The following is a 26,327-nucleotide window of genomic DNA, read 5'->3' as shown; positions in this document are numbered from 1 at the left end:
TGTTTTCCGGGCGGCAGATGAGAGTCAGATCGCAGGTGGCTGAGAGGTTCGGCGAGGGCAGGAGACCAGGCGTGGGGAACCTCAGGCCCAGCTTGTATCCTAACCAGATTCTAAGGCTTTCTTCCACTCTCCTGATGCCTAAAACAAATGGAACATTTCTGCAACAGGCCACTGGAAGGAGTCGCAATTACTGCTAAGAGGATTATCTGCAAGGGAAGAAAAGAATTAATTGAAATTCTTGGAAGAAACATTTTACATGTGTTATACTCTCGCTATATTATCACACGGAAAGAATTCTGGGACTTGCTGGAAGCAGAGGAAGACTCCAAGGAGAAAAGTAAAAAATTGCTGCGTATGATGCAGGAAAGGGGGGAGCAAGCTTGTTGCTGGTTCCTTGAATGTGTAGAAATGGAACATCCGGGTTCCATCCAGAATCTGCTGCTTGCAATACGTGGTGAGTTTGGCTTAGAGTCCAAGGACAATGCAACTTCCTCCGTCCTCCTTGCAACAATCAATTCAGGTAAAGAGTTGTATTTCTTTTACAGGCTCGGAGCAAGATCCAGTCCAGACTTCTGGCCACTTAGGGCTACAGTTAGAATCCCCCCTGTTTGCAGAGGAAGGAAGCAGCACACAGATGGAAAACCCGGCAGGTTCTGGGGGAAGTGGCCGGGGTAGCTGGTGCCCCAGTGAGGTAAGAGGATGCAGTTTTAATCATTTGCATCACCAATGGTACTTTTAAAGCAAAGGTTCTGAATCTGAATTTCTAATTCCATGTGTACATTAATTAATGAACTTGCTGTTCAGCTTCAAAGGCTGCCTCTAGACAGGTGGCTCCTGGTGCTAAGAAATAATCACACTTCTGCAGAATTGCCAGCGGCATTGCAGTGGACTTTCCGTGCTGTGATTCCTGTTCAGTGCGCCTTGCACCCATTTTACAGAGGGCCCACATGCTGTGGTCGTCATCCCCCTGTAATCCTCCTGCAGTTTCCTGCGCTTTAACCATAGGCCATTAATGTGCATTCAGCTTGTGTTAGACTTGTGTTAGACTTCAGGTGTCAGCCTCCTGAAGTTAATTCTCTGAGCGCATCTTGGTTCCAAATGCCTGGACACTTATTCCGTTATCCTTACTTATCAGGAGGGTAAACGTTGTTGAGTTTGTGTGAGTTGCAGCAGTCTTTTTTTAGTTTGTAAAGTCTTTTTAGCAGATCTGTTACATTTGTTATGAGACGTTAGAGATGAGTATAGTTTAAGGTCGGAGAGAGGAGGGGTGGTGTGGTGTGGTGAAGTGAAACTTACCAGTAAATTATTTTTTATAGTGTATGTATGTGTTTTTTATGGCATTTCTGAGTCACTTCTGGGTTCGGCATGATGTGTGCATGCGCAGTCTCACACATATTAAAAAGGTATCAGACCCCTGACAGTTAAGCCCAGTTGCGGATGACTCTGGGGTTAAGGCGCTCATCTTGCTTTACTGGCCGAGGGAGCTGACGTTTGTCCGCAGACAGTTTTTCCAGGTCATGTGGACAGCGTGACTAAGCTGCTTCTGGTGAAACCAGAGCAGTGCATGGAAACACCATTTACCTTTCTGCCAGAGCGGTACCTATTTATCTACTTGCTTTCGAACTGCTAGGTTGGCAGGAGCTGGGACAGAGCAACGGGAGCTCACCCCATTGTGGGGATTCGAACCACGGACCTTCCAGTTGGCAAGCCCTAGGCTCAGGGGTGTCAGATACAGACAAGAATACCCTCCATACTAATGGTTACCGTTTTCTTGTAGGAGCTTCCAGAAAAAATCAAACCAGATATGGTTTGGGACTCAGAAGGGGGTCACAAAAAATACAGGTGTGTGGAATTTCTCTCGGATCTTTTAAGGATTTCTCACGTCAGGGAACAGTTGATACTGTGAATTGAATTTTGGGATTCTGACCCTTTGGAATCCTCTCCCACTACACATTGGACAGGTGATGTTGCTCTGAAGACCTTCTTCCTCCAAAAAGAGTTTAGAGCTTCATCTCAGTCTCCATCTGCCCTGGAAGTACTTTCAAATGCTTTTGTATATGAATTTTAAAGATGTTTATATAGTTGTTGTTTTTTAAAAAATATGGAGCTATTTTTTAACTGATTTTACACTTCTCCTTACCTCTTGGTTCTAAATGTTTTGTTTTCATAATTGTATATTTCATTGTTGTAACCTGCCCTGGGCCTTTATGGAAAAGAGCAAGTAAGGAAGCTAAATAAAATAAATAAATGCTCCCCATCTGCATTCTATCCTGCTTTTCACCAGCTCTTGACCCACTCAAATAACAAACAGGAGTGCTGACTATGGGGCAAACTTGATGTGATGGTGACTGGTCCACTTTTTTACACCTAAGTCTCTCCCAATTACTTGAAAAAAGTTTTTTTAGGGGGCTAGGTCCAGTTTTTAGAGCAAAAAGGGGTACATGTTGTAGAATATTTGCTGTGAGAATTTTCACTGAAATGCTCACAGACACCAAAACACTGGTGAAAACAAGGTGAGTAGCTACTAACAAGTTTACTTTGCACACACTTGAGCATTTAAAAGTCACCTTTCCCGTATCAAAAGAAATCGTGGTTTATTTATTAGGCCGTCTCTTAGTGAAAGTGTTTCTCTATGGCAAAATGCCTGAGTGCAACAGAGCGATGTTTACCCAGGCAATTTCCTTCCCTAAACTTTTCGCCTCCTTACTTGGCATATGAAGGGTCTCCTTGAAGAAAGATTGATTAGAACAGCAGAAGAAGTTCTCTTCATGTTCAACCCACTTCCCCTTTCATCTTTCCCTTTGTGCCATTCAGAGTGAGCTCCACAAAGGCTGGCTCCTTCCATTGCGGTGATACTGGTCTCATATGTGAGGTGAGGGAAGCTGTGACGGTAACATACCACTTTGATTCATGGCTGAAGCTCTTGGAAGAACAGAACACTGAGGAGTTGCATGTCGCTGGCCCTCTGTTCAACCTTCAAGTGGATGTAGTGGAGGCTGTGACAGCCATTCACATCCCTCACTTCTTGTCTCTTTCAGGTAGGGCGGAGGGAAGGCAATCTTCCAAGTGCATAACCGTAAGAGGAGATCCTAAACAGGAATAACTTTCATGGACCTCCTTTTCCAACCCCTTTTCTTGTCTTTTGTCAGGGGGGAGCAGCAGAGGAGGACACGGGAGGAGGCCGTGTCGGCTGGGGGTTGGGGAGGAGGCAGCATGAGGACGGCACTTTCTGTTTTACCTCAGTGGCACAATGGGCTGGGCCAGCCCTGTTGTCCTCCAGACTCAAGTCCACACTTGTAACACATTGTCTATGCTTCCTTTGCGCTCCTTTTTAGCTGAAGACCATTCCCGCGTCTACATTGCACATTTTGTCAAAGGGGAGATGAAGCTGGAGAAGCCAGACCGAGTGGAGCCTCATCACGCTGTGCTGGAAAACCCCAAGTTCTCTTCCCTTGGAATCATTTTCAAAAAGATGTTTAAGCAAAAGATCAACACCGTGGCAAGGCTCTATCAGAGACTTCGATTCAAAATGCTCATATTCCACCTATACCTCTTACCCAATGACCCCTCCCTGATAAAGGTAAGCGGGAACCCCCATGTTTGATTTGCATTCCAGATTGCCTGGATCATACTAATCCTGACACAATAGCAATGCAAAAATCATGCACCAGGATGTGCCGTTGTTAGTGAACTGCTTTAGTTGGGCTTCAGCTAATTTACCAAAGTTGTTGTTGTTTAGTCCTCAGCTTCAGGATCTGTCCTTCCAGTGAGCACTCAGGGCTGATTTCCTTAAGGATGGATAGGTTTGATCTTCTTGCAGTCCATGGGACTCTCAAGAGTCTCCTCCAGCACCGTAATTCAAAAGCATCAATTCTTCAGCGATCAGCCTTCTTGATGGTCCAGCTCTCACTTATAGCACAAACTTATAGCCGACATGAAAATGCTACCAGAGATGAGATTATCAGCTGCTCTTCACAAGGTTACTTTGCTTCCCAACAACAGTGATGTTTACTAAAAGTGAACTTTCCAATATTCTGGCAGTCTCCTTGCTAATGGCTAAAGGTCTTGCCTAGAGAACCAGTTAGCAGTTGTTGCCAAATTGTGAAAATGGAATCTATTTATGCTACACTGAAGCCAGTGGGGCTTCCCTCAGAGAAAACACATTTCATGAAGAGCAAATTCCTCTTAGCTCATTTAGCAAAAGACTTGGTACAGTGGTACCTCGGTTTACGAACTTAAACCATTCCAGAAGTTCGTTCTTAAACTGAAACCGTTCTTAAAACGGGGCGCGCTCCCCCCTTTTTTACTTAACAATCCTATTATTCAAATTTGTAAGGGACCTTCTTTTATTTTATTTTCATTTTCATTTTATTTAACACAATTATTACAAAATATAAGCAAAATATTGTAAATACATACATACTTATATATTTCAGATAAGCACACACATATATAAAAAGAACAAAAAAGAAGAAAAGGAACAAAAGAAAAAAGAAAAAGAAAAGATAAGGAGAAAAAGAAGAAGAAAAGTTGGAAGAATTTCCTCCAAATTTATTCTACAAATATCTCAATAATAAAATTTCATTGATTGACTTCCATCGCTTACACTGCACTTCCTATATACATTTTAAGCAAGAGTGTATCTGTTATTCCATATTTTCCCCATACAACCTCACACACAATCTTCCACCATTCGGATTCCGTTCTTACACTGAGGTAAAGTTCTGAAACCAGGACACTACTTCCGGTACTGTTCTTAAACTGAGGTACCACTGTACTTATGAGCTCTTTGAGGAAAACATCCCTCCTGGTTTGCAATGTTGGCATGTTGGAGATAAAGCACACTGTTATTTTGCCTTATCAATTTCAACTGCTCCTAGAAATGTTGCCTTATGTTTCGTGGTAATATTGAAGTATAATTCCTTCTGTGGGTTCCTGTATTGTCTCATCAGGAGACTGACCCAGGGTTGCTGGTAGCTCTCTGCTGTGTCACAGTTCAAGGTAGCCAATCCAAGAGCCCCAACTTGAGTTTCTCATGTGGCCAATAAATCTCCTGTCCACATTATAGTTTCTAGTGCCAAAGCAGTTTAGTCTTCCTTGCCCTGTGGATGGAGAACCTGTGTCCTTTCAGGTGTTGTTAGGCTACAACACCCACCATTCTTGCCCCATGCTGGCTGGGGCTGAAGGAAAGCCAACAACAAGAACTTCCGGTGGAGCCGCGGCCATGAAAAGAAGCACAAGACAACCCTCAGGGGGGTCTCGAGCAGCGCGGGGGTTCTAGAGGGGCTACGAAGGCTACGTAGTCCTCAAAACCTCAAGAGGAGTATCTTGGGGGACAGAGTACCCGGCGGTGCCTGGTCGTGCTCTCCTACTTTCGGGCTTTAGATAATAGGCTCGGAGATGGGATTGAGCTGCGGACATGGAGGGGAAGCAACAGACCCTGTGCTATGCAGTCTCAAGCTTCGAGTGAAAGTGGCAAGCTTCCAATACTAAAAACGAACTTGAACTACAATTAAAGCAGCTATTGCTTGAGGATTAAAAAACAAACAAAAAGAAAATTGGCAAGATTTGGTGTGCGAAAAACGGGAGTCTGTCCCGGCGGTAAGGAGAAAATGGCGTATGGCGGAAGGCTGGGAGAGGAGAGAAAGTAAGAAAGTAGCCGCCAAGTGAGAGTCCTCGGTTACAATGTATAAGCGTTCCGAGGCAAAGATTCGCGCTGAGACAATTGAGTGGTGTAGAAAGTCAACAAAAACTTCTTTGTATCGTTCTGGTCAGAGTGCTTTGTCCCAGCAGCCGAAAGGTGGGTTTATCGCGCTCACCATTTAGACTTCTATTTTTATCTCTGCCGTGTCTGAGAAGAGGCTTTGCGGAGCTGTATGTTGGATTTGCATTGCCCCCTACATTGTTTGCGAGAAGATGGACATTGCACCTCATCTTGCCTGATTATCAGTCCTGGGAGAGATTTTGGATTAAGCCGACAAGTGGCACAAAAAAGGAAGACCCTAAATTTGGATTATAACACCTCGAATTACTTCTTTCTTTTTGGGTTTTTCCCAAGAAAGTAAATATGGAAGGAAAGAGGGCAACCTATGAAGAGTTTATCAGGAAAACTGATCAAGGTTTAAAACTTAAAGACTTATGAGGAGGTAGAGAATTTACTTACAGGGTGGCTACAGTACCACCAAGACAATGATATATTAAAAGGGGACAAAAAGAGACTGGGATTTGAAGATAAGAAATCAAAATTTCACATAGATATTATAGAGCAGGGGTGTCAAACTCAAATTCATCGGGGGCCGCATCAGCAGTTTGGTCACCCTCAAAGGGCCGGTTGTATCTATAGGACTCAATATGCGCTCAATATAAAAACAAGTGGAGGTTTCCTGAATGCATGTAAAGTGGAGGTTTTCTGTGTAGAACGGCCGGCGCCGCTAGAGAGCAGACGGTCTCTGGCTTCTGGCTGCTGCGCATGCGCTGAAGAGGTGGCTTTCTTGTGTCAAAAAAAAAAAAAGCGAGAATAAAAGGTGAAGGCTGGTGGCCGGTGGCGGCGGCTACACGGGCCACATGACGAGGTTATAGAGGGTAGAAACAAATTATTGTCTAAAATGTATGATCTATTATTGGACTGGTATACCAAAGATGAAGAAGTAAAAGAAGCCATGATTAAATGGGCCATTGATTTTGGAGATAATATTGCATTAGAAGCATGGCATGAATTATGGAATGTTAACATGAAATTTTCAGCTTGTATGGCATTAAAGGAGAACTTATGATTTATAGGTGGCATCTTTCGCTGGTAAAACTGGCAAAGATGTACAGAATGAGAAACAGGAAATGTTGGAAATGTGGAGAGGCGGAGGGAGACCTCTACCACATGTGGTGGATCTGTGGTAAAGTGAAGGGTTTCTGGGAATTAATTTACAATGAACTTAAAAAAATATTTATGTACACTTTTCCAAAAAAGCTTGAAGCCTTTCTACTGGGATTGAGTGGGAAGGAAATTTTTAAAAAGATAAAAACCTTTTTCTGTATGCTACGACGGCAGCAAGAACTATGTTGGCTCAGAACTGGAAAACAGATGTAATAATAATAATAATAATAATAATAATAATAATAATAATAAATTTTATTTATATCCCGCCCTCCCCAGCCAAAGCCGGGCTCAGGGCGGCTAACAAAAATAAAACAGTACAAAAGTACAAAACCTACCATTATCGAATGGCAGGTTAAGATGTTGACTTATGCAGAACTGGCCAGATTATCAGGAAAATGACAAGATCAGGATGAACAGAAGTTTCAAGAAAGTTGGAGTAAATATTTGGTGTATATAAAAGACAATTGTAAAACCCTAAATACACTCTCAGGGTTAGAATAACTCGAACAGCGTACGGTAAAAATAAAGCTAAACAAACAGAATACGCGATGTTAGAAAATCTATGATACTTACCGAAGGGGTGGAGGGAAGTCCAAAGCTCGGCAGAGCTAAAGATAAGTATGTGATTTATCTGTATAATGAATGTATATTTAATGGGAAAACAATACAAATTTATTGGAAGGAAAGCCAACAACACCTGGAAGGCAGCAGATTCCCTATCCCTGCCTTATCTACTGTAACAATGCCAAGAAAGTGGTGGGGCTTCGAGGAAAAGAGCTGAGCTTCTGCTCCAAATGCCCTTCATCCTATTTGAAAGGGACCCAGTATTGTAGGAGCTTGCTGCCTTCTTTGCATGTCTCAAAAGTGACCTTGTTTGCCCTTCCCAGGCTGTGGATGAGCATGAAGCAAATTGCCATTCACAGAGAATAGAAAAACCCCCTGGGACCCTGAAAAGTCTGAAGATTGGCACTCCCGTCTTTGTGCAGACCTTAGACGACGTCACAATCTGGCCTGAGGTGAGACACAAAGATGATGAAATATTCTGTCAATGCAGAGCCAAGCAGTGACGCATGAGAATGGGAAGGAACTAAAGCAGGACCCCTGCTCACCCTTTAATTTGCCTCTCTTGGGATCATGGGCGGGGCTAAGCCACATTCCCACCTACAGAGGTTTCCCGCTTTCCTGCAGGAACTGAAGTTTCAATACCTGGATGCCGAGAAGCTGCAGCAGTACGTGGAGCTGTCTGCTGAGCAAATGCAAGAGAAGTTCATCTTCACGCTGGTGGAGAAGCACACAAATAAAAGCATCTGGAAGGCCCATGTGAATCGAGGTGCGTTTTGACCGAGGGAAGATCACAAGGTTGGACTGTAGGTTGGGAGGCAAGATGGCAAAGGGCATCCCAGTCACATTGCCTCTTTCCTGTTCTCTGGCAGAAGAGTTAGATCCAGGTCAGATGAATTCCTCTATTCTACGCCCAGTACAAGGTAAGCAAGTTTTATTTCCCTGTAGTTATATCCCACCTCCCTCCCAAGGGGGCACAGAGCAACTGGTGATACAGCGCTACACACATGGCAGAATAATAATAAAAAGTAACATTTGTAATGTCATGGAAGAGCCTTCCTAGACAAGCTTACCTGGCTTCATCATGTTCTTTGGTGCCAGATCAAGATCTTAAAAACACCTAGGTTTTTAAAGTTTGGCTGAACTCAGCTATCTAGACATGTCAGAGGAATCCAGTGCATCTCATCTCCCATCGTCATCAATTTCTTATCATTCCTGCTTGCTTCATTCATATCCTCTCTCTCTCCTTTCCAGGTGGCTGTGGCTACTCACTGCCCCATACACCATCCCAGAGAACTGACTCAGGCCGTGATGCAGAAGGCAGGTAGGGATTAACCCTTTCTCTTGAAGGAGATGGGAAAATATATTAATTCCTGTGACCTGTGTGAGTGTGTGTGTGTGTGTGTGTGTGTGTGCGAATTAACAAGAGGAAAATTGCTGGGTACCTAGATTAAAAAGTTGGGGCTGAACACACACTCCACTAGGAGAGAGCCCCAGTTGCAAAGTAAAGACCAATAATAATAATAATATACAGTGGTACCTCGGGTTACAGACGCTTCAGGTTGCAGACGCTTCAGGTTACAGACTCCGCTAACCCAGAAATAGTACCTCGGGTTAAGAACTTTGCCTCAGGATGAGAACAGAAATCGGCGGCAGTGGGAGGCCCCATTAGCTAAAATGGTACCTCAGGTGAAGAACAGTTTCAGGTTAAGAATGGACCTCCAGAAAGAATTCAGTTCTTAACACAAGTTACCGCTGTATTACTTTTACCCCACACATCTGCTGGGTTGCCCCAGCCACTCTGGGCGTCTTCCAGCAAAACAGAACAGGCACGATGGAGCTGGCCTTTCATAGCAGAGCTGATGAGAGGAATTCTGCTTCTCAGCTCTCCCAGTGCTAGAATGGTCAGGTAGCAGTATAACGTTGAAATACAGGTCATTTGACCTTTATCCCATTTTGGCTCCATGTAGCAGCCAACCTCTCCCCCTCAGTGTCATTTCTAGTTGTGGAAGTTGGCAGTATCTTCTAATGATCTGCCTCATTCCCAGGTCCATTTGCTGAGCTTCTCTTGTTTTGTGTCTGCTTTTCCTTGCTGCTGGGGGTGACAATGCAGGGCAATGGAGAAGACCATCGCAGACTGCTTGATGTCCACGCTGGAGAATTTGCTGGAGGATGAACTCAGGAGATTCAAGGCCAAGCTCAACAAGTTCCCCCTCAGGGAGGGCTATGAAAACATCCCCCTTGGGAAACTGGAGAAGGCAGATGTGGTGGACTTAAGCCACCACCTTCTGAGTTTCTACCCGGAAGATTATGCTGTGCAGGTGACGGCCGAGGTCCTCAGAGCCATCAACTGCAGAAACGAGGCACAGAGGCTCCTTGCCCTCACCGGGAAGGAGTAAGGAAAAAGGAATGCCGTCTCGTGGAACTCACCATGAGTTAAGGGGAAAGGGCTGTCATTTTCCTCAGCCCTCTGCAAATGGAGGGAGATTGATTCTGATCCTCTTTTCATGGGAGTCATGAGGGTGGAAGTGGTAGTTTTAAAAGCATGTGGAATCTTGTTCAGTTATGTATCTGCGTTTGCAAAGCACAGGAAATTTAGGTTGCTAGGCCTTTTAAATATCCCAGTATTAGGCACTGACAATGTGCTCTCCCATCTCTACCCCTCTGGCAATGAATTGGACCACATAGAATCATAGAATCATAGAACTGTCATGTTGCACAAGTTTTAAAAGGTTTACTACTTCCATAATACAAGGTCTTAGTCATAGATCCAAGCGCCACAGCAAAAGCAATGCAGGTAGACAAATTAACCGAGTACAAAATTACAAAGTCAGTTCCAAAATGGAGTCTGGGTTCAGGAAGGAGCTCAGACACGTGTTCTCTGATCTATGTTCCACAAAGGAGAGAGAGAGAGAGAGAGAGAGAGAGAGAGAGAGAGAGAGAGAGAGAGAGAGAGAGAGAGGACTAGGAAGAAAGCTTTTGTTACGGAAAAATCTAGGTGCAAGGCTGCTCAGTCACCCAGCTTGTCTCTCAGGAGGAGAGGGGGAGTGACCTCACAGAGCCTTCTCTAGCAATTAAGAAACTGTGAGGTTTTTAAGCCCTCCATTCAAAATGCTGGGCTGCAAAAATCTTCCACAATGCCTCCATTGTTGTCTCCATTTTTTTGTCCCTGCAGCCAGAAACCCTTTCTATACCAACACGTCTAAATACAACAATTGTAACCTTGGGGGGTTCAGTTTGTATGATGCTCGAGCCCCGTGTAATTCCTGGGGTCCTGGATCCAGCGAGGATTAAAATGTAATGGAGGATTCAGTTCCATTGCTGAACTAGTCAGGCATGTGATAGAACTGGCCATGGCTCCCACCTATGGACCATCATTCTTAGTATAACAAAAGAAGTGATGGTGCCTTCTGGGCAAATGGATTGGGCTGGCATGCAGCAGCAACATTTTTGATGTCACACATACAGATTAATATATTTTTAACTGCTGCTATATCTGAATTGTCTCTGTTATACCTAACTGTGATTCAATGTATTCCTGTTGTGTTTTATGATTTTCCTGATACTGTAAGTGAGCCGGAACTGGTCTGTGACTGTACTAATAAAAGTCATTCATTCACCTTCTGAGGCCCTCCTTTACCTGCCACCTCCTCAAGAGGTCCGGAGAGTGGCAAAACGAGAATGCTCTCCTCTGGAAGTTCACCTGGAGCCTTCATAATACACCTTTAGGTGCCAAGCAGAAACGTTCCTTTTTAACCAGGCCTTTGGTTGATTTTGATGCACATAGAGACGTATAAGCTTGAAATGTGGGGTTTTTTGGGTGGGGTCGTTATTGGGTTGTGGTTTTTATTATATATTTGTGGTTTTATTTTTATTTTTAAAAACAAGCAGAGCTTGAATCATAGCTGTCAACTTTCAGATTTGAAAATAAAGGATCGGCAGCCTCACCTGTCCCGGGGACAGTCTATGGGATATCTAACAATCCAGGATAGCAGCGGAAAGCAGCGCTGGAATAAGGGAATTTCCCATAAAAAAAGGGAAGGTTGACAGCTATGGCTTGAATCTTGGGAAGACTGAGGTACTGTGAATGAATAGCTCCTGCGCCTGACAAGTTGGCCTGCTGCCTACCCAGGATGGGGTTGCACTCCTGCTGAAGGAGCAGGCTCACAGTTTGGAGGTGCTTCTCCATCCAGCTCTGTCACTGGAGGCTCAGGTAGCCTCAGTGACTGGAAATGCCTTTTACCAACTGTGGCTGGTTCAACAGCTAAAGCCGTTTCTGGACCGGAGAAACTTTGCCACAGAAGTTCAGGCATTGATTACAGTGGTACCTCTGGTTTCGTACTTCATTCGTTCCAGAGGTCTGTTCTTAACCTGAAGCACCACTTTAGCTAATGGGGCCTCCCACTGCTGCTGCGCCACCGGAGCACAATTTCTGTTCTCATCCTGAAGCAAAGTTCTTAACCCGAGGTACTATTTCTGGGTTAGGGGAGTCTGTAACCTGAAGCGTATGTAACCTGAAGCGTATTTAACCCGAGGTACCACTGTACTTCGAAATGCGGGTGGCGCTGTGGGTTAAACCACAGAGCCTAGGACTTGCTGATCAGAAGGTCAGCAGTTCGAATCCCCACGACGGGGTGAGCTGCCGTTGATCCGTCCCTGCTCCTGCCAACCTAGCAGTTCGAAAGCACGTCAAAGTCCAAGTAGATAAATAGGTACCACTCCAGCGGGAAGGTAAACGGCATTTCCGTGTGCTGCTCTGGTTCTCCAGAAGTGGCTTAGTCATGCTGGCCACATGGCCCGGAAGCTGTACACCGGCTCCCTTGGCCAATAAAGTGAGATGAGCGCCGCAACCCCAGAGTTGGTCACGACTGGACCTGATGGTCAGGGGTCCCTTTACCTTTACCTTTTACCACTGTACTTCAACACTGGGTTGCTGCAATGCACTGTACAGTATGTGGGGCGCCCCTCACTCCTTGTCCGGAGCCTGCAGTTAGTGCAGGATACTGCCACATGACTGCTGACAGGAGTGAGGACTTGTCAGCATATACTAACTGAGCCTGGATAGTTCAGTTGGTAAAGAACATGGTGCCGATGATGCCAAGGTTGCAGGTTTGATGCCTCCATGGGACAGCTGCATATTCCTAAGTTGCAGGGGGTTCAACTAGATCAGGAGTGCCCAAACTTTTTTCAAAGAGGGCCAGATTTGATGAAGTGAACATGCGTGAGGGCTGACCAAAGTTGTTGAGGATTTGACACCCCCCCAATAAATAAACTGCCACAGGGGCCGGATTAGGTGATGATTCTCAAGGTCCCTTCCATCTCTACAATTCTATGATACGTAGCTCACACTAAAACAAAATGGACCTAGAGGGCAGAGAGAGAAATGGCGCCACAAAAAATGTCACAGTCAGGCAACCATTAATTGTATATTTGATACACTTCCCTTATTGGATTTTCCCTGATTTGGGAAAATCAGAATTTACCGTGGAAAAAAACTGTTGGACAGGTAGATGTAGGGATCAGATGGGATTACCATGAGGAATTATAGAATATACATCAAGCCATCGTGTCCACGATGAAGACATTGTGTTGACTGGGTTTGATATATTGACGATAATTTCTGATTAAATCCCATAAGATTCTACATTCATGCCTTTTTGCCTCTGCTGCCCATTTCTCCCTGCTCTTCACGAATCACGTACACACTTAAGACAGGCAGACATCCTGTGTCCTCAAAGACTGGGCAGTTTCGTCTTTGTAGTTTTCTGATATTAATCTAAGGATGTGAATCTTAGGGCCAGGAAACAGGTTTCACATTAAGGTGATAATGGTCACTGTCCTCCTGGCCATCCTTCTTATCATGTGTATTGATTATTACCTCCGGGATTGCCAGATGCTCTTCTTTGTAGTTCTGTTCTTTGTTTACCCCAGAAATATTTGTGCTTAGTTTTAGTAGTTTAACTTTCTCCCCACATCTGTTTGTGGAATTGCTCAGAAGAAATCTGATTGGTTTTTTGAACACTCTGTAAAAAGTTCTTTTGTGAATAAAACGGCCTGGGCTGGGGGCTGCAGGGATCTGACTCGGACAAGCACAGAGAGACACGATTATACGCACCCTTCCCAGAGTCTTGCTGGTTCAAGTCTCTGTGTGTATTGTTATTAACCAGAGTTCAGTCCTTCCTTTACTTTGCAAACGCAACAGTAAGACCTTGAGTGGACAACACCCAAAGAACGTAAGACACATCCAGCTTCAAATACACATTAAATGCCCATGTGATTAAACCCAGAGTCTGCAAGGGGATAGTTATCTACATCTGGATGACGTCTGCCTGCATTTTGAAGATCTCTAAACCTTTTGCATCTTTGTCCATTTAAGATTCTGAACTCTCCCATCTGTATTGCAGTTCTGTAGCAGTGAAGATAAATGGTCTTAACTGGGAGACTGGACGGATTTGGAGTGGTGCATCCGTACATCAGCTGACCTGAATTTCTCCACACCACCCAACCAAGCACTCTGAAAAGGACTTGTGTGTTTCCCTGAAAACAGTCTGTTCTACCAGAGGGAAGCTGAAGACTAATGGATTTTTTAAAGCAGTAGAACTCTTTAAAAATATGTTTATTAATATTGTTTTCATTGCAATACAGTGCATTACAGAATACATTGCATTCGTGTAGACAAGTACATGAAATTGGACCCGATATACCTTCAGACATTCATTTTACTGTCATTTTTATCAATGTCATCGCAAAAAAGAAGTGAAAAACAGCATCGGTAGACTCTACCATTCCTAAAGGCTAAAGCTTACTAAAGAAATTCTTCACGACAAGTTTTCTTCCAAACATGAGAATAGATAGGGAATTACAATTTATCATGATAACTAAGAGAGTAATAATAATAAACAGGAAGGGAAGCAAGGTTACCATCTGTAGAACCCCCACTATGAGCAAGCCTGTGTTGGCGTTGAGCTGTACTGCTGCCATCACTTGGTGAATTTCAAATTCCAAGTTAGCAGCAGTATTTTAATACAATGGAGGGGAAGAGAAAAGATTGCTGCTCAGGGTAAATAATATGCTCTGGATTAAGGGCATCGGGAAAGAAGAAAAATGAGACTGGAATAAACGTGCACCTGAACGGAAAAGGTGAACATAGTGATACAGGTAGACACGACTGGCTGAAAACATTCCACTATATGTGGCACAAAATGTAATAAATGGAAATCCAGCTGGGGACTTAGGGATGCAGAATCTATCAGTGTTAGGGATCCTTCAAAGAGATCCATTTTAATTTTCAAGGGGCCTTTTCTACGTTATTAGGACTTGCATACTTTGTGAAATGCTTTCATGGGAAGATTATCCATGTTTCTCTTCTGCTAAGATAAGAATGCTCACTTCATATTATAAATGTCCTTTAAGGCCTCCAGTGCTTGTTCTTCAGTTATATTTTTCCAGTCCGCTGGCAGATCAGCTGGTTTAGCTTCATATATTCTTGCAAAATCATAGTTATATTTGTTCAAAACAAACTTCCAGTAATCTGAAGCATTGATACTGGGATCTGGTTGGATGCACCAGTCTGGATAATATGAACGATAATCTTTGTATGGATAGAATTCCCAATTTGTGTCCCGATTTTTGAACTCAGTGTTGGAAGCCACAGCAGTTGAACAGATATCATAAACAAGCTTTTCTGACTCTTTTTCTCTGTACCTTCCCAGTCCTTTAGGCCGATGGACAGTTGCAAAATGCTCTTGATGAGCACTCCCTCCAGCTTCACAGGGGACTTTGCAGAAAGGACACTGCTTCCCACAGCCAAACACCCGCTTGAAGATCTCATCCTGGGGGCTCACAGGCAATTTGGAGAGTTTAGACTGGAGATCCAGGATATCATATTCAGATATTATTTGCTGTTGCAAATCGGGAAGGAAGTTTTCAACATAAGCAGAAAACTGTGCAGGATCAGTTGCATTCTTAAACTGTACCCCTAACAGACTGTCCTTAGAAATGACTAACTCCTTCTGCATTTCTCTGCAAAAACTGTCCAAAAATTCTGAGACTGTCTCAATATCTTGATGCTTTAATTTTTCCAGTGTTTCTATAATTTTCTTTACTATTGCAGAGAGAATCTCTTCCTCCAGTTTCTTCAGACACTCATTCTTTGCATAGTAATCCAAAATTTGTTTCTGGATCCAGTTTTTGACAAACTTTTCATAAGCCCCAATGTATTCTACGTAACTGTTGATATTACCCTCTTCCAACAGTTCCTTCAGGACAGTGAACTGGAAGAAGCTCCGACTGGCATACCCAATGGACTGTGCACTGTTGAGAATGTCATCTACTATTTCTATCCCAAGTCTTTTGTTGATGTAACTCACAATGGCAGGATGGAGACACTGGTCACATAAATTCTTGGCTCTGATTTGCTGGGCATCTTTTTCCAGATAAAGATCTCTGAAAATTGAGAAATAATGAGGCTTCAGTTTCTCCAAGCGTATATAGGGATCATTTTCCTTAATAAACTCTTCATGCATCTTTTGAAATTCATGAGCTGCTTCCCCCAAAATGTGAAGCTTTAGATCCACTTCAAAGCATGTTGTTGTATGAAGTTTATGAGCATCAGATTGTTGAAGCATTTCATTGATAATCTGTAAAAGTTCACCACAATATGTATCATCATAGTCTCCTTTGGAATCAACCTTTTTACAAATGTAGGAACTGCATTTAGCCATCAAGGAGTTAGCAAGTTCTTCTATCTCATGCAAACACTCCTTGTTAGCAAAGTAGTGTTTCACACGGCGCCACCATGTTGAATCCATATATTCAGACTTCATTTGAAAAGTATTCATTCTGTAGCTTAACAAAGATTTTGCTCCCTGTAATTTTACATTGACTGAACTTCCTCGATGTGACAATTCCCTTCTCAAATGTAAGTCAACCTCTTCATATATTTGTCGTTTCTCTAAGGGAACAGGTGATATTTCTGATAATGTTTCTGTCCACATTCTTTCAAACTCTTTTTCCAGTTCTTGATCTTCAATCCTATCTTCATTTTCCCGGCATTTTTTAAGTAGCCCATCAACCTTTCCTTCAATTATTTTCAAGTATTCAGTTTGTAGAGAGTGAATCTTGTGAAGCCCCTTTTTAATGCGAACAGCTTCCTGACATTTGTTGTAAGAATAACTTTCAAGTTCCTGCTTGAGGCTGTGAGCACTGCGGACAAAAACTTCTCTGTACCTTTCTACCAAATGCAGATTTGCTGCTCTGCTTTCAAAGTATTGCTTCAAATTCTCCAAAATTTGCTCTTCTCCAGCCAACAGCTGCTGATAAAGCTCATTTTTAAAACTGCCTTTATCAAATTCATCGGGAGAAGCATTCTGTATTGACGCTTCCTGTTCAGACACCCAGAGGTGCATCTCTCTGCGAAAATGCCAGTCCCATTCAGAATATTTCATGGAGAGCTGGTTATAAGCATCTGCTATGAGGCTGTTTCGGAAGCTGAAGATGAAGTTCTCATGTTTCACAGCATTCCACAGACTTTTCACCCATTCAATAAACTGAGGGATGTCCTTGGGAGGTATTTTACATGAGCGGTTCTTTATGAATTCAAATATGTACTTCTTTAATTCAAGGACTTTTTCACTGTAACCCATGTTGACTGGGGCCATTGGTGGGACTCCATGCCAAAGACCTGGGATGTACCAATTGTGCATTTCTGGGTCGTAGTCCATGATGTCTGAAAACTTGATATCCCTATTGAGTTTTTCCATTTTTGCTGCAGCCTGGGTCATTTCATTCAGCTGTTCCAAAAGATGCTTCCTGTCCCTCATGTTTTGGTCATGTGCAGAAACGTCACTGACGTTCTGATGAACAAACTGGCAGTTGGGTTTTTGCCCAATCTCTTCCATCCTGAGGAAGGCATGGGTCACAATTTGCAAGATGTCCTTCATTTCGGTGGCATTTTCCATGGCCATGTTGACAATGGTGATGTCGCTCAGCCCAATGACTAGAGTAGCTAATTCATTGTCATGCTGATAGCTGTCTTCCAGTTTGGCCAGTTCAGGGGCTTTCAAGCCCTCTGTGTCTATCACCAGGATGAAGTCACAGCCAAGATCCTGAGCCAAATTCTCTGAGACGTTAAGAAGTGTCATGAAGGCACCTCGTGTGCACCGCCCACTGCTGACAGCAAACTGCAGGCCAAACATGGTATTCAGAAGGGTCGATTTCCCAGTGCTCTGCACCCCCAGAACGGTTATCACCTTAATTTTGGATCGTCCACTTAGTTTCTTATGAAGCTCGGTCAGAACATCAGTTATCCACTGCAGGGGGATGTTGGATGCATCTCCATCCATCAGTTCAAGAGGAAACCCTTCTAGCATTAGGTCAGCTGCAATGCTTGGGAAATGAACAAACTGCCTTCTGTCTTTTGCTATTTTGCCCTCAATAACCATGGAGTATTCTGCCTCATAAAACTGCCCCAGCTCACGCATGAAGTGCTCAACTCCCAAGGAAGAGGAAGATATCTGTCGGTCAATTTCTGCAGTCTTCTGGACATCATCTCCTGAAATTTTGTATTTCTCTTTATACTCAGCCCGTAACTTGGAAAGGTTCTCTCTAGCAATATGATCCAGGTTGAACTTCATCCATTTCAGGAAGTAGTGCTTCTCTGCAGACTTCAAATGACTGATGGCATCAACAAATTTTATCAAGCCAGGGGAGAGGTCACATTGACTCTGCTGTTTACGCAGTTCCAGCCATTTGCCCTTCAGTTCAGACCTGTATTTTTCTGAAGGTTTGTCCCCCTGTCTTTTCATTCTGCACACTTCTTTCTCCACTTTGGCCAGGTTTTTCCAGAGATCGCCCTGGAGTCTCAGCATTTCTTGCTTGTACCTTGCTACATCTTTTATGTCTGCAGTGATTCCTTCTGCACACTGGAGGGCATTCTGACATTCTTGGCCATCCACATCTGCCTGAATCGAAAGTTCACATGTCACAGCACACATCCCTTGTACACTCATACACGTCGGTTGAGAATTAAGTATTCCTCTCACAGTTGACCGTAACTTTCTCACAAACTCTGCCTTATTTCTCTTTGCAGATTGCACTAGTATGTTTGAATTACAGAGCTTAAGTATTGGAGCCAATTTATCTAAAACACCCAAAGCTTTGTGGCATTTGTTGCTGTCACATTCCAGGATGAAATAGAACTGAGTTGATGTTCCCTTCAGTGAGGACAAGAGGTCATGTTGTCTTTCATCAATGGCTTCAGCAAATATGAACATGGCAGAGGAGACCTGCGTTAAAAAGCTAAACTGCACCCAGTGTGATTCAATGTCTCCACGAAGATTTGCAACTGCAATTGGCTCTGGAAAGAGATCTGAGCTTTTCTGCCCACGTGGGAAATACCAGGCAATCTCCACAAGCCCACCAGCAATTTCTCGTGGGATGTCTCCGCACTCCATATCTCGGTGGAAGAAGAAATCATGGTGCTGTTGGGCAGGGCTGAGGAACTCACCGAGCAGTTTGGACTTGGAGAAGCTCAAGCTCCCCATCCTCACAAAGGAAATGGTTGGCATGGATGTCAACACCAGGCTCTCCTCCCTGAAGCCTCTGCTTTCAGCCAAGGAATGGGGCCTCCATATTTTCACGATGTCCCTCATGGCCCAGAGCATCAGGGTGCATTTGGGAGTCTCCAAGGGAGGGAGGAGCAAAGGCAGGGCAAACTGGCACATGGACATTTTGAGAAGGATCTCCTGTTGGAGGAAACTGTCAGAGCAAAGCAGAACAGCACAAAGGACATCAAGGGGGTTGACAGAATGACTCTCACCCATTTCAAGAGTCAAGAAAATGTCCTTATCAATCCTCTCATTTCTTCTAAGTACTTGATCATCAGAAACAACTTGTTTGAAGCTGGTGCTCCTGGCTGTCACATTCAGAGCCAATATCTTCCTCAGAAAATGCCAAGGCAAATCTTCCCAGGTTTGAGGTGTGAATTCCTTCAAGCTCCCCGAACTGATTTTCAGGACTTCTTGGAGGGAGAGCGCTTTGCTTTTATGCTTTTCTAGATTTAGTTTGCACAGAATATCCATAACTGCTTTTCTTCTCTCTGTAGAAAATGAGAAACGTATTTACTAATATATTAAAACTGATAATAACATAAAAAACCATAATAACAAACACCCCCCTCTGTTTAAAAGGCCATGAATGTGGTTAAATTAGCAAAAGGCCTAAGAGAAGAAAAATGTTTTTGCCCAGAGCCTAAAGATATGTAACAAAGTCACCAGGCAAGCCTCCCTAGGGAGAGCATCCCACAAGCGGGGGGCCATTGCAGGAAAGGCCCACTCTCATGTTGCCTCCCTCCAGATCTCTCATGGAGGAGGCACAAGAGGATGATTGCAGGATCTCAGTTGCTTTGTATGGGGAGAGGTATTGTGGTCCTGAACTGTTTCAGGATGATCCTACTCGGTGGTTTCAAGTAGATGTTAAACAGCATAGGAGATAAAATTGAACCCCAAGGAATTGCACGTTGATGGTTCCATGGAGCTGAAGAGCATCACCTAAGCATCACCGCAAAGCAGTGCCACCCACTCCTAGTTTGGACAGCCGCTCCAGAAGGATACTATGGGAGATAGTATTGAAAGACTGACAAGAATTTACAAGAACACATTTCCCCTATTTCTCTCTTGACAGAGGTCATCATACAGGATGACCAGAGCAGTATCTGTACCAAAACCAGGCTTAAACCCCAATTGAGATGGATAAAGAAAATCAGCATCCTTCCTCTGCACAGGACTTCTGTGTCTCGGGGTGATTTCGGGCTGTCATTATTTCTGGGTGGGAGTCAACCACCTATCAACTAATTCAGCTTGTGCAATTAAAAAGCAGATTTGGCACCCTTGTGTAACAGAGCTGCATCCCCTAAAAGGTGGACTGTTTGGAAGAAGATGAGTGATGGGACAACAGACATCAGCGTGTTACAATGTTAAATATCGCTGCACATTTGTTATGTTCAATAAGATTTTTGAAGAAGCAAAAATTCTACATTCCTTTGTGGGTTACTTTCCAAAGGCTGCAGGCCAATGGTTGGGTGAGGACACAGAGGCAGACGTGGGCAGAGCAAAACAAATATGATGACTCTGTGCAATGGGGCTTTTTCCAGCCACACAAAGCTATACCTTTCTCCACACACCACCCACCCCCACATCTCTCCATCCTCCCATCAAGGTAAGCATACAGCATTATTGCAGTCCAAGGACCCCTTCCAGCCAATCAAACACACTCAAGAGGAGCTCAGAGCAAGACTTGTGGGGATATGGCCTGGAGAGACTTTCAAGGACTAGGTAGACAGACTCTTGTGGGCATGAAAGGCTTAACCTGAGCTCAGGTTGACAGCCGGGGGGCCAATGGTTGGGTGAGGGCACAGAGGCAGACGTGGGCAGAGCAAAGCAAATATGATGACTTTTCCAGCAGATCATGTCATTGCTCCTGCTCTGAAAAAGGAATCCCTGAGCTGCACCCTCTCACTTTCTACATTCATTACACCATTGATTAGGTGGGATTACCTATTTCAAGATCTCTCTTCTCTTCCTCTGGGTGTTTCTGTATTTCACCTTCCTCTTCACCGACTGAGCAACCTAGAATCAAACAAGTTTCTAGCAAAATGGGGTAGACATTCTGAACATTTGCAGTTATACAGTGTGCTAGATCAGGAGGAGGAGGAGGAGTTTGGGTTTGACATCCCGCTTTATCACTACCCAAAGGAGTCTCCTTTCCCTTCCTCCCCCACAACAAACACTCTGTGAGGTGAGTGGGGCTGAGAGACTTCAGAGAAGTGTGACTAGCCCAAGGTCACCCAGCAGCTGCATGTGGAGGAGCGGAGACGCGAACCCGGTTCCCCAGATTATGAGTCCACCGCTCTTAACCACTACACCACACTGGATCAGGGGATGAGAACCCTGTGGACACACCCTCCCAAGGTTGTTGGACTATAATAGGCATGTCCAAATTCAAATAGGTTGTGATCTACTACCAGTATATCAAACTGGCATTGATCTACCACCCTCCAAAGTCATTTAAGTTTATTTGTTTGTTTGTTTATTTATTTATTTACTTACTTAATTAATACCCAATCAATTATTCAAATGGATCTTTATTTCACAGATACAGTAGTCATGTTTGGATATCCTCATGAAAGATTCAAATTGTTACTAGATGGACAAGTAACTAAACCTGTGAGAAAAGTCAAACACACCTGAGGAGACTGTTGGAGCGCGCAGGCCTCTCTCCACCCCCCACCCCAAAGCAGGCCTTTCTCTCTGAGGAGACTGTGGGTGGTCCTGAACTGTTTCAGGATGATCCTACTCAGTGGTTTCATGTAGATGTTAAACAGCATAGGGGATAAAATTGAACCCTGAGGTACTCCACACAAATGGTTCCATGGAGCTGAAGAGCACTCCCTAAGCATGCAGCAATTACTCTGCTACGAGCGTAAGATCTCTCTTCCAAAACTCTCTCTCCAGCACACCCTACATTTCCTTTCCACTGTGATGATGATTAGGAGGGATTACCTGGGGTGGGGTGTTTATTCTCTTCCTCCAATTCTTCCCGGACATCATCTTCTTTCTCTTGACTTGGACAACCTAGAGACAGAAGCTCACATTAGCACAACCATCTAAAAATGCCTTCTCCAATGTGGCAACCTATTTACGTATATATTTCCCGTGAAACATCTCAAAGTGGTTTAACAACAAAAGCTACATGCTGGGATAAGAATCGCCACTAAAAAGCCATGTCCCCATTAAGGGACCAGCAATGGGATAGACCTTTCTGCAGCCTTGGCCAATATTTGAAACAGCCCCTGAAACCACACAGCAGCAGTGATGAGGAACGAAACTGTACTAGTAAATTCCTTAGTTCAGGAGCTCCTCAACTTCACAGGTACTTTTCTAGCAGATCATTTCATTGCTCCTGCTCTGAAAAAGGAATCCCTGAGCTGCACCCCCTCACTAGAGCCTAGGACTTGCCGATCAGAAGGTCGGCGGTTTGAATCCCTGCGACGGGGTGAGCTCCCGTTGCTCGATCCCTGCTCCTGCCAACCCAGCAGTTCGAAAGCACGTCAAAGTGCAAGTAGATAAATAGGTACCGCTCCGGCGGGAAGGGAAACGGGGTTTCCAAGTGCTGCTCTGGTTTGCTAGAAGCGGCTTAGTCATGCTGGCCACATGATCCAGAAGCTGTACGCCGGCTCCCTCGGCCAATAAAGCGAGATGAGCTCCGCAACCCCAAAGTCGGCCACGACTGGACCTAATGGTCAGGGGTCCCTTTACTTACCGATTTCAAGATCTATCTTCTCTTCCTCTGGGTGTTTCTGAATTTTACCTTCTTCTTCACTGACTGAGCAACCTAGAAACAAACAAGTTTCTAGCAAAATGGGGTAGACATTCTGAACATTTGCAGTTATACAGTATGCTAGATCAGGGGATGTGAAACCTGTGGACACACCCTCCTAAGGTTGTTGGACTACAATTGGTATGTCCAACTTCAAATAGGTTGTGATCTACTACCAGTATAACAAACTAGCAGTGATATACCACCCTCCAAAGTCATTTAAGTTTGTTTATTTATTTACTTAATCAATACCCAATCAATCAATCAATCAATCAAATGGATCTTTATTTCACAGATACAGTAGTTATGTTTGGATATCTTCGTGGCGGATTCAATTTGTTACTAGATGGACAAGTAACTAAACATGTGAGAAAAGACAAGCAGACCTGGGTACACTGTCAGAGCGGGCAGGGCTTCTCTCCACCCCCCACCCCAAAGCAGGCCTATCTCTCTGAGCAGACTGTGGGTCGTCCTGAACTGTTTCAGGATGATCCTACTCAGTGGTTTCATGTAGATGTTAAACAGCATAGGGGATAAAATTGAACCCCAAGGAACTCCACATTGATGGTTCCATGGAGCTGAAGAGCATCACCTAAGCATCACCGCAAAGCAGTGCCACCCACTCCTAGTTTGGACAGCCGCTCCAGAAGGATACTATGGGAGATAGTATTGAAAGACTGAGAAGAATTTACAAAACACATTTCCCCTATTTCTCTCTTGACAGAGGTCATCATACAGGATGACCAGAGCAGTATCTGTGCCAAAACCAGGCTTAAACCCCAATTGAGATGGATAAAGAAAATCAGTTAGCATCCTTCCTCTGCACAGGACTTCTGTGTCTCGGGGTGATTTCAGGCTGTCATTATTTCTGGGTGGGAGTCAACCACCTATCAACTAATTCAGCTTGTGCAATTAAAAAGCAGATTTGGCACCCTTGTGCAACAGAGCTGCATCCCCTAAAAGGTGGACTGTTTGGAAGAAGATGAGTGATGGGACAACAGACATCAACGTGTGACAATGTTAAACATCGCTGCACTTTTCTGTTATGTTCAATGAGATTTTTGAAGAAGATGCAGTTACATTCCTTTGTGGGTTACTTTCCAGAGGCAGCTGGCCAATGGTTGGGTGAGGACACAGAGGCAGACGTGGGCAGAGCAAAACAAATATGATGACTCTGTGCAATGGGGCTTTTTCCAGCCACACAAAGCTATACCTTTCTCCACACACCACACACCCCCACATCTCTCCATCCTCCCATCAAGGTAAGCATACAGCATTATTGCAGTCCAAGGACCCCTTCCAGCCAATCAAACACACTCAAGAGGAGCTCAGAGCAAGACTTGTGGGGATATGGCCTGGAGAGACTTTCAAGGACTAGGTAGACAGACTCTTGTGGGCATGAAATGGTTAACCTGAGCTCAGGTTGACAGTGGGGGGGTGGAGGGCGGAGCTCCCTCACATTCTCTCCCCACCTCCTTTGGCTCCCAGCTGCAAGAAAAACCAAGTGAACTGCATCTCTCCAAAAGGGAGATTTTAAAGCCTGCATCTTTGCTAAGCCAAACATTGCATGATCCTTTTGTAAGGAAACCAATAACTTTTAAAATCATTTAGAACATTTTTCACCTTTGTTTTACTGTCAGTGGATGGAGACTTGTTTGCTGTAACTTATGGAGACGCCGTGAGCAAATCATTTACTTATTTTCAAAGCTAAAGTATACGTGATTTATTTTAGCCTAGTTTTTGTTTAGTTTTTTTTTTTTGTTTAAAGGTGGTTGAGGGTGGAAGTAACTAATACAGTTTTAATGTGGTTGGAGCAATCACCGTTCTACTTAACTCCACCCATGTACCTTTCCAGCAGATCATGTCATTGCTCCTGCTCTGAAAAAGGAATCCCAGAACTGCACCCCCTCACTTTCTCCATTCATTACACCATTGATTAGGTGAGATTACCTATTTCAAGATCTCTCTTCTCTTCCTCTGGGTGTTTCTGAATTTCACCTTCCTCTTCCCCGACTGAGCAACCTAGAAAACAAACAAGTTTCTAGCAAAATGGGGTAGACATTCTGAACATTTGCAGTTATACAGTATGCTAGATAAGGAGGAGGAGGAGGAGTTTGGGTTTGATATCCCGCTTCATCACTACCCTAAGGAGTCTCAAAGCGGCTAACATTCTCCTTTCCCTTCCTCCCCCACAACAAACACTCTGTGAGATGATTGGGGCTGAGAGACTTCAAAGAAGTGTGACTAGCCCAAGGTCACCCAGCAGCTGCATGTGGAGGAGCAGAGACGCGAACCCGGTTCACCAGATTATGAGTCCACTGCTCTTCACCACTACACCACACTGGATCAGGGGATGAGAAACCTGTGGACACGCCCTCCCAAGGTTGTTGGACTATAATAGGTATGTCCAAATTCAAATAGGTTAAGGTCAAACGGCTAAGGGAGCTGGGCATGTTTAGCCTGGAGAAGAGGAGGTTAAGGGGTGATATGATAGCCATGTTCAAATATATAAAAGGATGTCATATAGAGGAGGGAGAAAGGTTGTTTTCTGCTGCTCCAGAGAAGCGGACACGGAGCAATGGATCCAAACTACGAGAAAGAAGATTCCACCTAAACATTGGGAAGAACTTCCTGACAGTAAGAGCTGTTCGACAGTGGAATTTGCTGCCAAGGAGTGTGGTGGAGTCTCCTTCTTTGGAGGTCTTTAAGCAGAGGCTTGACAACCATATGTCAGGAGTGCTCTGATGGTGTTTCCTGCTTGACAGGGGGTTGGACTCGATGGCCCTTGTGGTCTCTTCCAACTCTATGATTCTAGGATTCTAGGTTGTGATCTACTACCAGTATATCAAACTGGCATTGATCTACCACCCTACAAAGTCATTTAAGTTTATTTGTTTATTTATTTACTTAATTAATACCCAATCAATCAATCAAATGGATCTTTATTTCACAGATACAGTAGTTATGTCTGGATATCTTCATGACAGATTCAAACTGTTACTGGATGAACAAGTAACTAAACATTTGAGAAGAGTCAAACAGACCTGAGGAGACTGTAGGAGCGTGCAGGGCTTCTTTCCACCCCCCACCCCAATAGCAGGCTTTAGATCGCCATCGATCCCCGGCATTGAATGTGTTGGCCTTGTGTGGGGCTCCGAGGTGAGCTTGGCTGTCTCGGCAGGTGTACCGGCCACCTAGCGCACCAGCAGCCACCCTGTCAGGCCCACCACCTGTCCTCTTGACCCGTGCCCGTCTTGGCTGATTAGAGCTTGTCCAGACGAGGTGCAGGCCCCCCTGGGGGATATCATCAATTTGTCCCTTGGCACCGGGATATTCCCAGGGGAACTGAAGGAAGCAGTGGTGCGCCCACTCTTAAAGAAAACATCATTAGATCCCTTAGATCTATCCAATTACCGCCCGGTTTCGAATCTTCCATTCCTGGGTAAGGTGACTGAGAGAGCGGTTGCTGAGCAGCTTGGTAGGTTTCTGGATGAGACATCGGCTTTGGAGCCATTCC

The 26,327-nt window shown here is 44.3% G+C and overlaps 3 protein-coding genes across 17 annotated transcripts in view; 1 reads left to right on the top strand and 2 right to left on the bottom strand.

Moving 5' to 3' along the window:
• Positions 1-26,327, top strand: part of LOC309353969 (uncharacterized protein) — a 50,637-nt gene that overhangs the window by 3,350 nt on the left and 20,960 nt on the right. For 2 of the 3 annotated variants that reach the window (XM_081883636.1, XM_081883634.1), the window contains exons 4-13: positions 168-454; positions 546-691; positions 1,778-1,842; positions 2,815-3,038; positions 3,336-3,580; positions 7,762-7,890; positions 8,063-8,204; positions 8,308-8,358; positions 8,690-8,759; positions 9,549-9,848. In XM_081883636.1, coding sequence (XP_081739762.1) covers positions 168-454; positions 546-691; positions 1,778-1,842; positions 2,815-3,038; positions 3,336-3,580; positions 7,762-7,890; positions 8,063-8,204; positions 8,308-8,358; positions 8,690-8,759; positions 9,549-9,834 — 1,645 coding nt within the window. In that variant the 3' untranslated portion in view covers positions 9,835-9,848. Of the gene's footprint in view, positions 1-167; positions 455-545; positions 692-1,777; positions 1,843-2,814; positions 3,039-3,335; positions 3,581-7,761; positions 7,891-8,062; positions 8,205-8,307; positions 8,359-8,689; positions 8,760-9,548; positions 9,849-26,327 lie in introns of those variants that run through there. The other variant, XM_081883635.1, reaches the window with a different exon arrangement.
• The window catches only part of LOC309353951 (up-regulator of cell proliferation-like), a 54,750-nt gene that overhangs the window by 20,131 nt on the left and 8,292 nt on the right, over positions 1-26,327 (bottom strand). For 2 of the 13 annotated variants that reach the window (XM_081883588.1, XM_081883576.1), the window contains 4 exons: positions 24,761-24,832; positions 22,754-22,825; positions 21,994-22,065; positions 20,989-21,060 (listed from right to left, as the gene is read on the bottom strand). The exons of 1 other annotated variant lie outside the window; for it this stretch is intronic. Coding sequence is in view for 4 of the 12 variants with exons in the window: in XM_081883574.1 (XP_081739700.1) it covers positions 14,821-19,532; positions 20,989-21,060; positions 21,994-22,065; positions 22,754-22,825; positions 24,761-24,832 (5,000 nt within the window). In the remaining 8 variants the exon portion in view is untranslated. Of the gene's footprint in view, positions 1-14,136; positions 19,533-20,988; positions 21,061-21,993; positions 22,066-22,753; positions 22,826-24,760; positions 24,833-26,327 lie in introns of those variants that run through there. 10 more of the 13 variants (XM_081883581.1, XM_081883578.1, XM_081883582.1 and 7 more) reach the window with 8 other exon arrangements.
• LOC309353949 (interferon-induced very large GTPase 1-like) overlaps positions 14,034-26,327 on the bottom strand; it is a 56,579-nt gene continuing 44,285 nt past the window's right edge. Inside the window, 1 exon segment of the mRNA XM_081883569.1 lies at positions 14,034-14,681. The gene's annotated coding sequence lies outside the window, so the exon portion shown is untranslated.

This window comes from Podarcis melisellensis, assembly GCF_964234715.1.
Source record: "Podarcis melisellensis genome assembly, chromosome: 13".
Taxonomy (NCBI): Eukaryota; Metazoa; Chordata; class Lepidosauria; order Squamata; family Lacertidae; genus Podarcis; species Podarcis melisellensis.
This window is presented reverse-complemented; position numbering and strand designations above follow the sequence as displayed.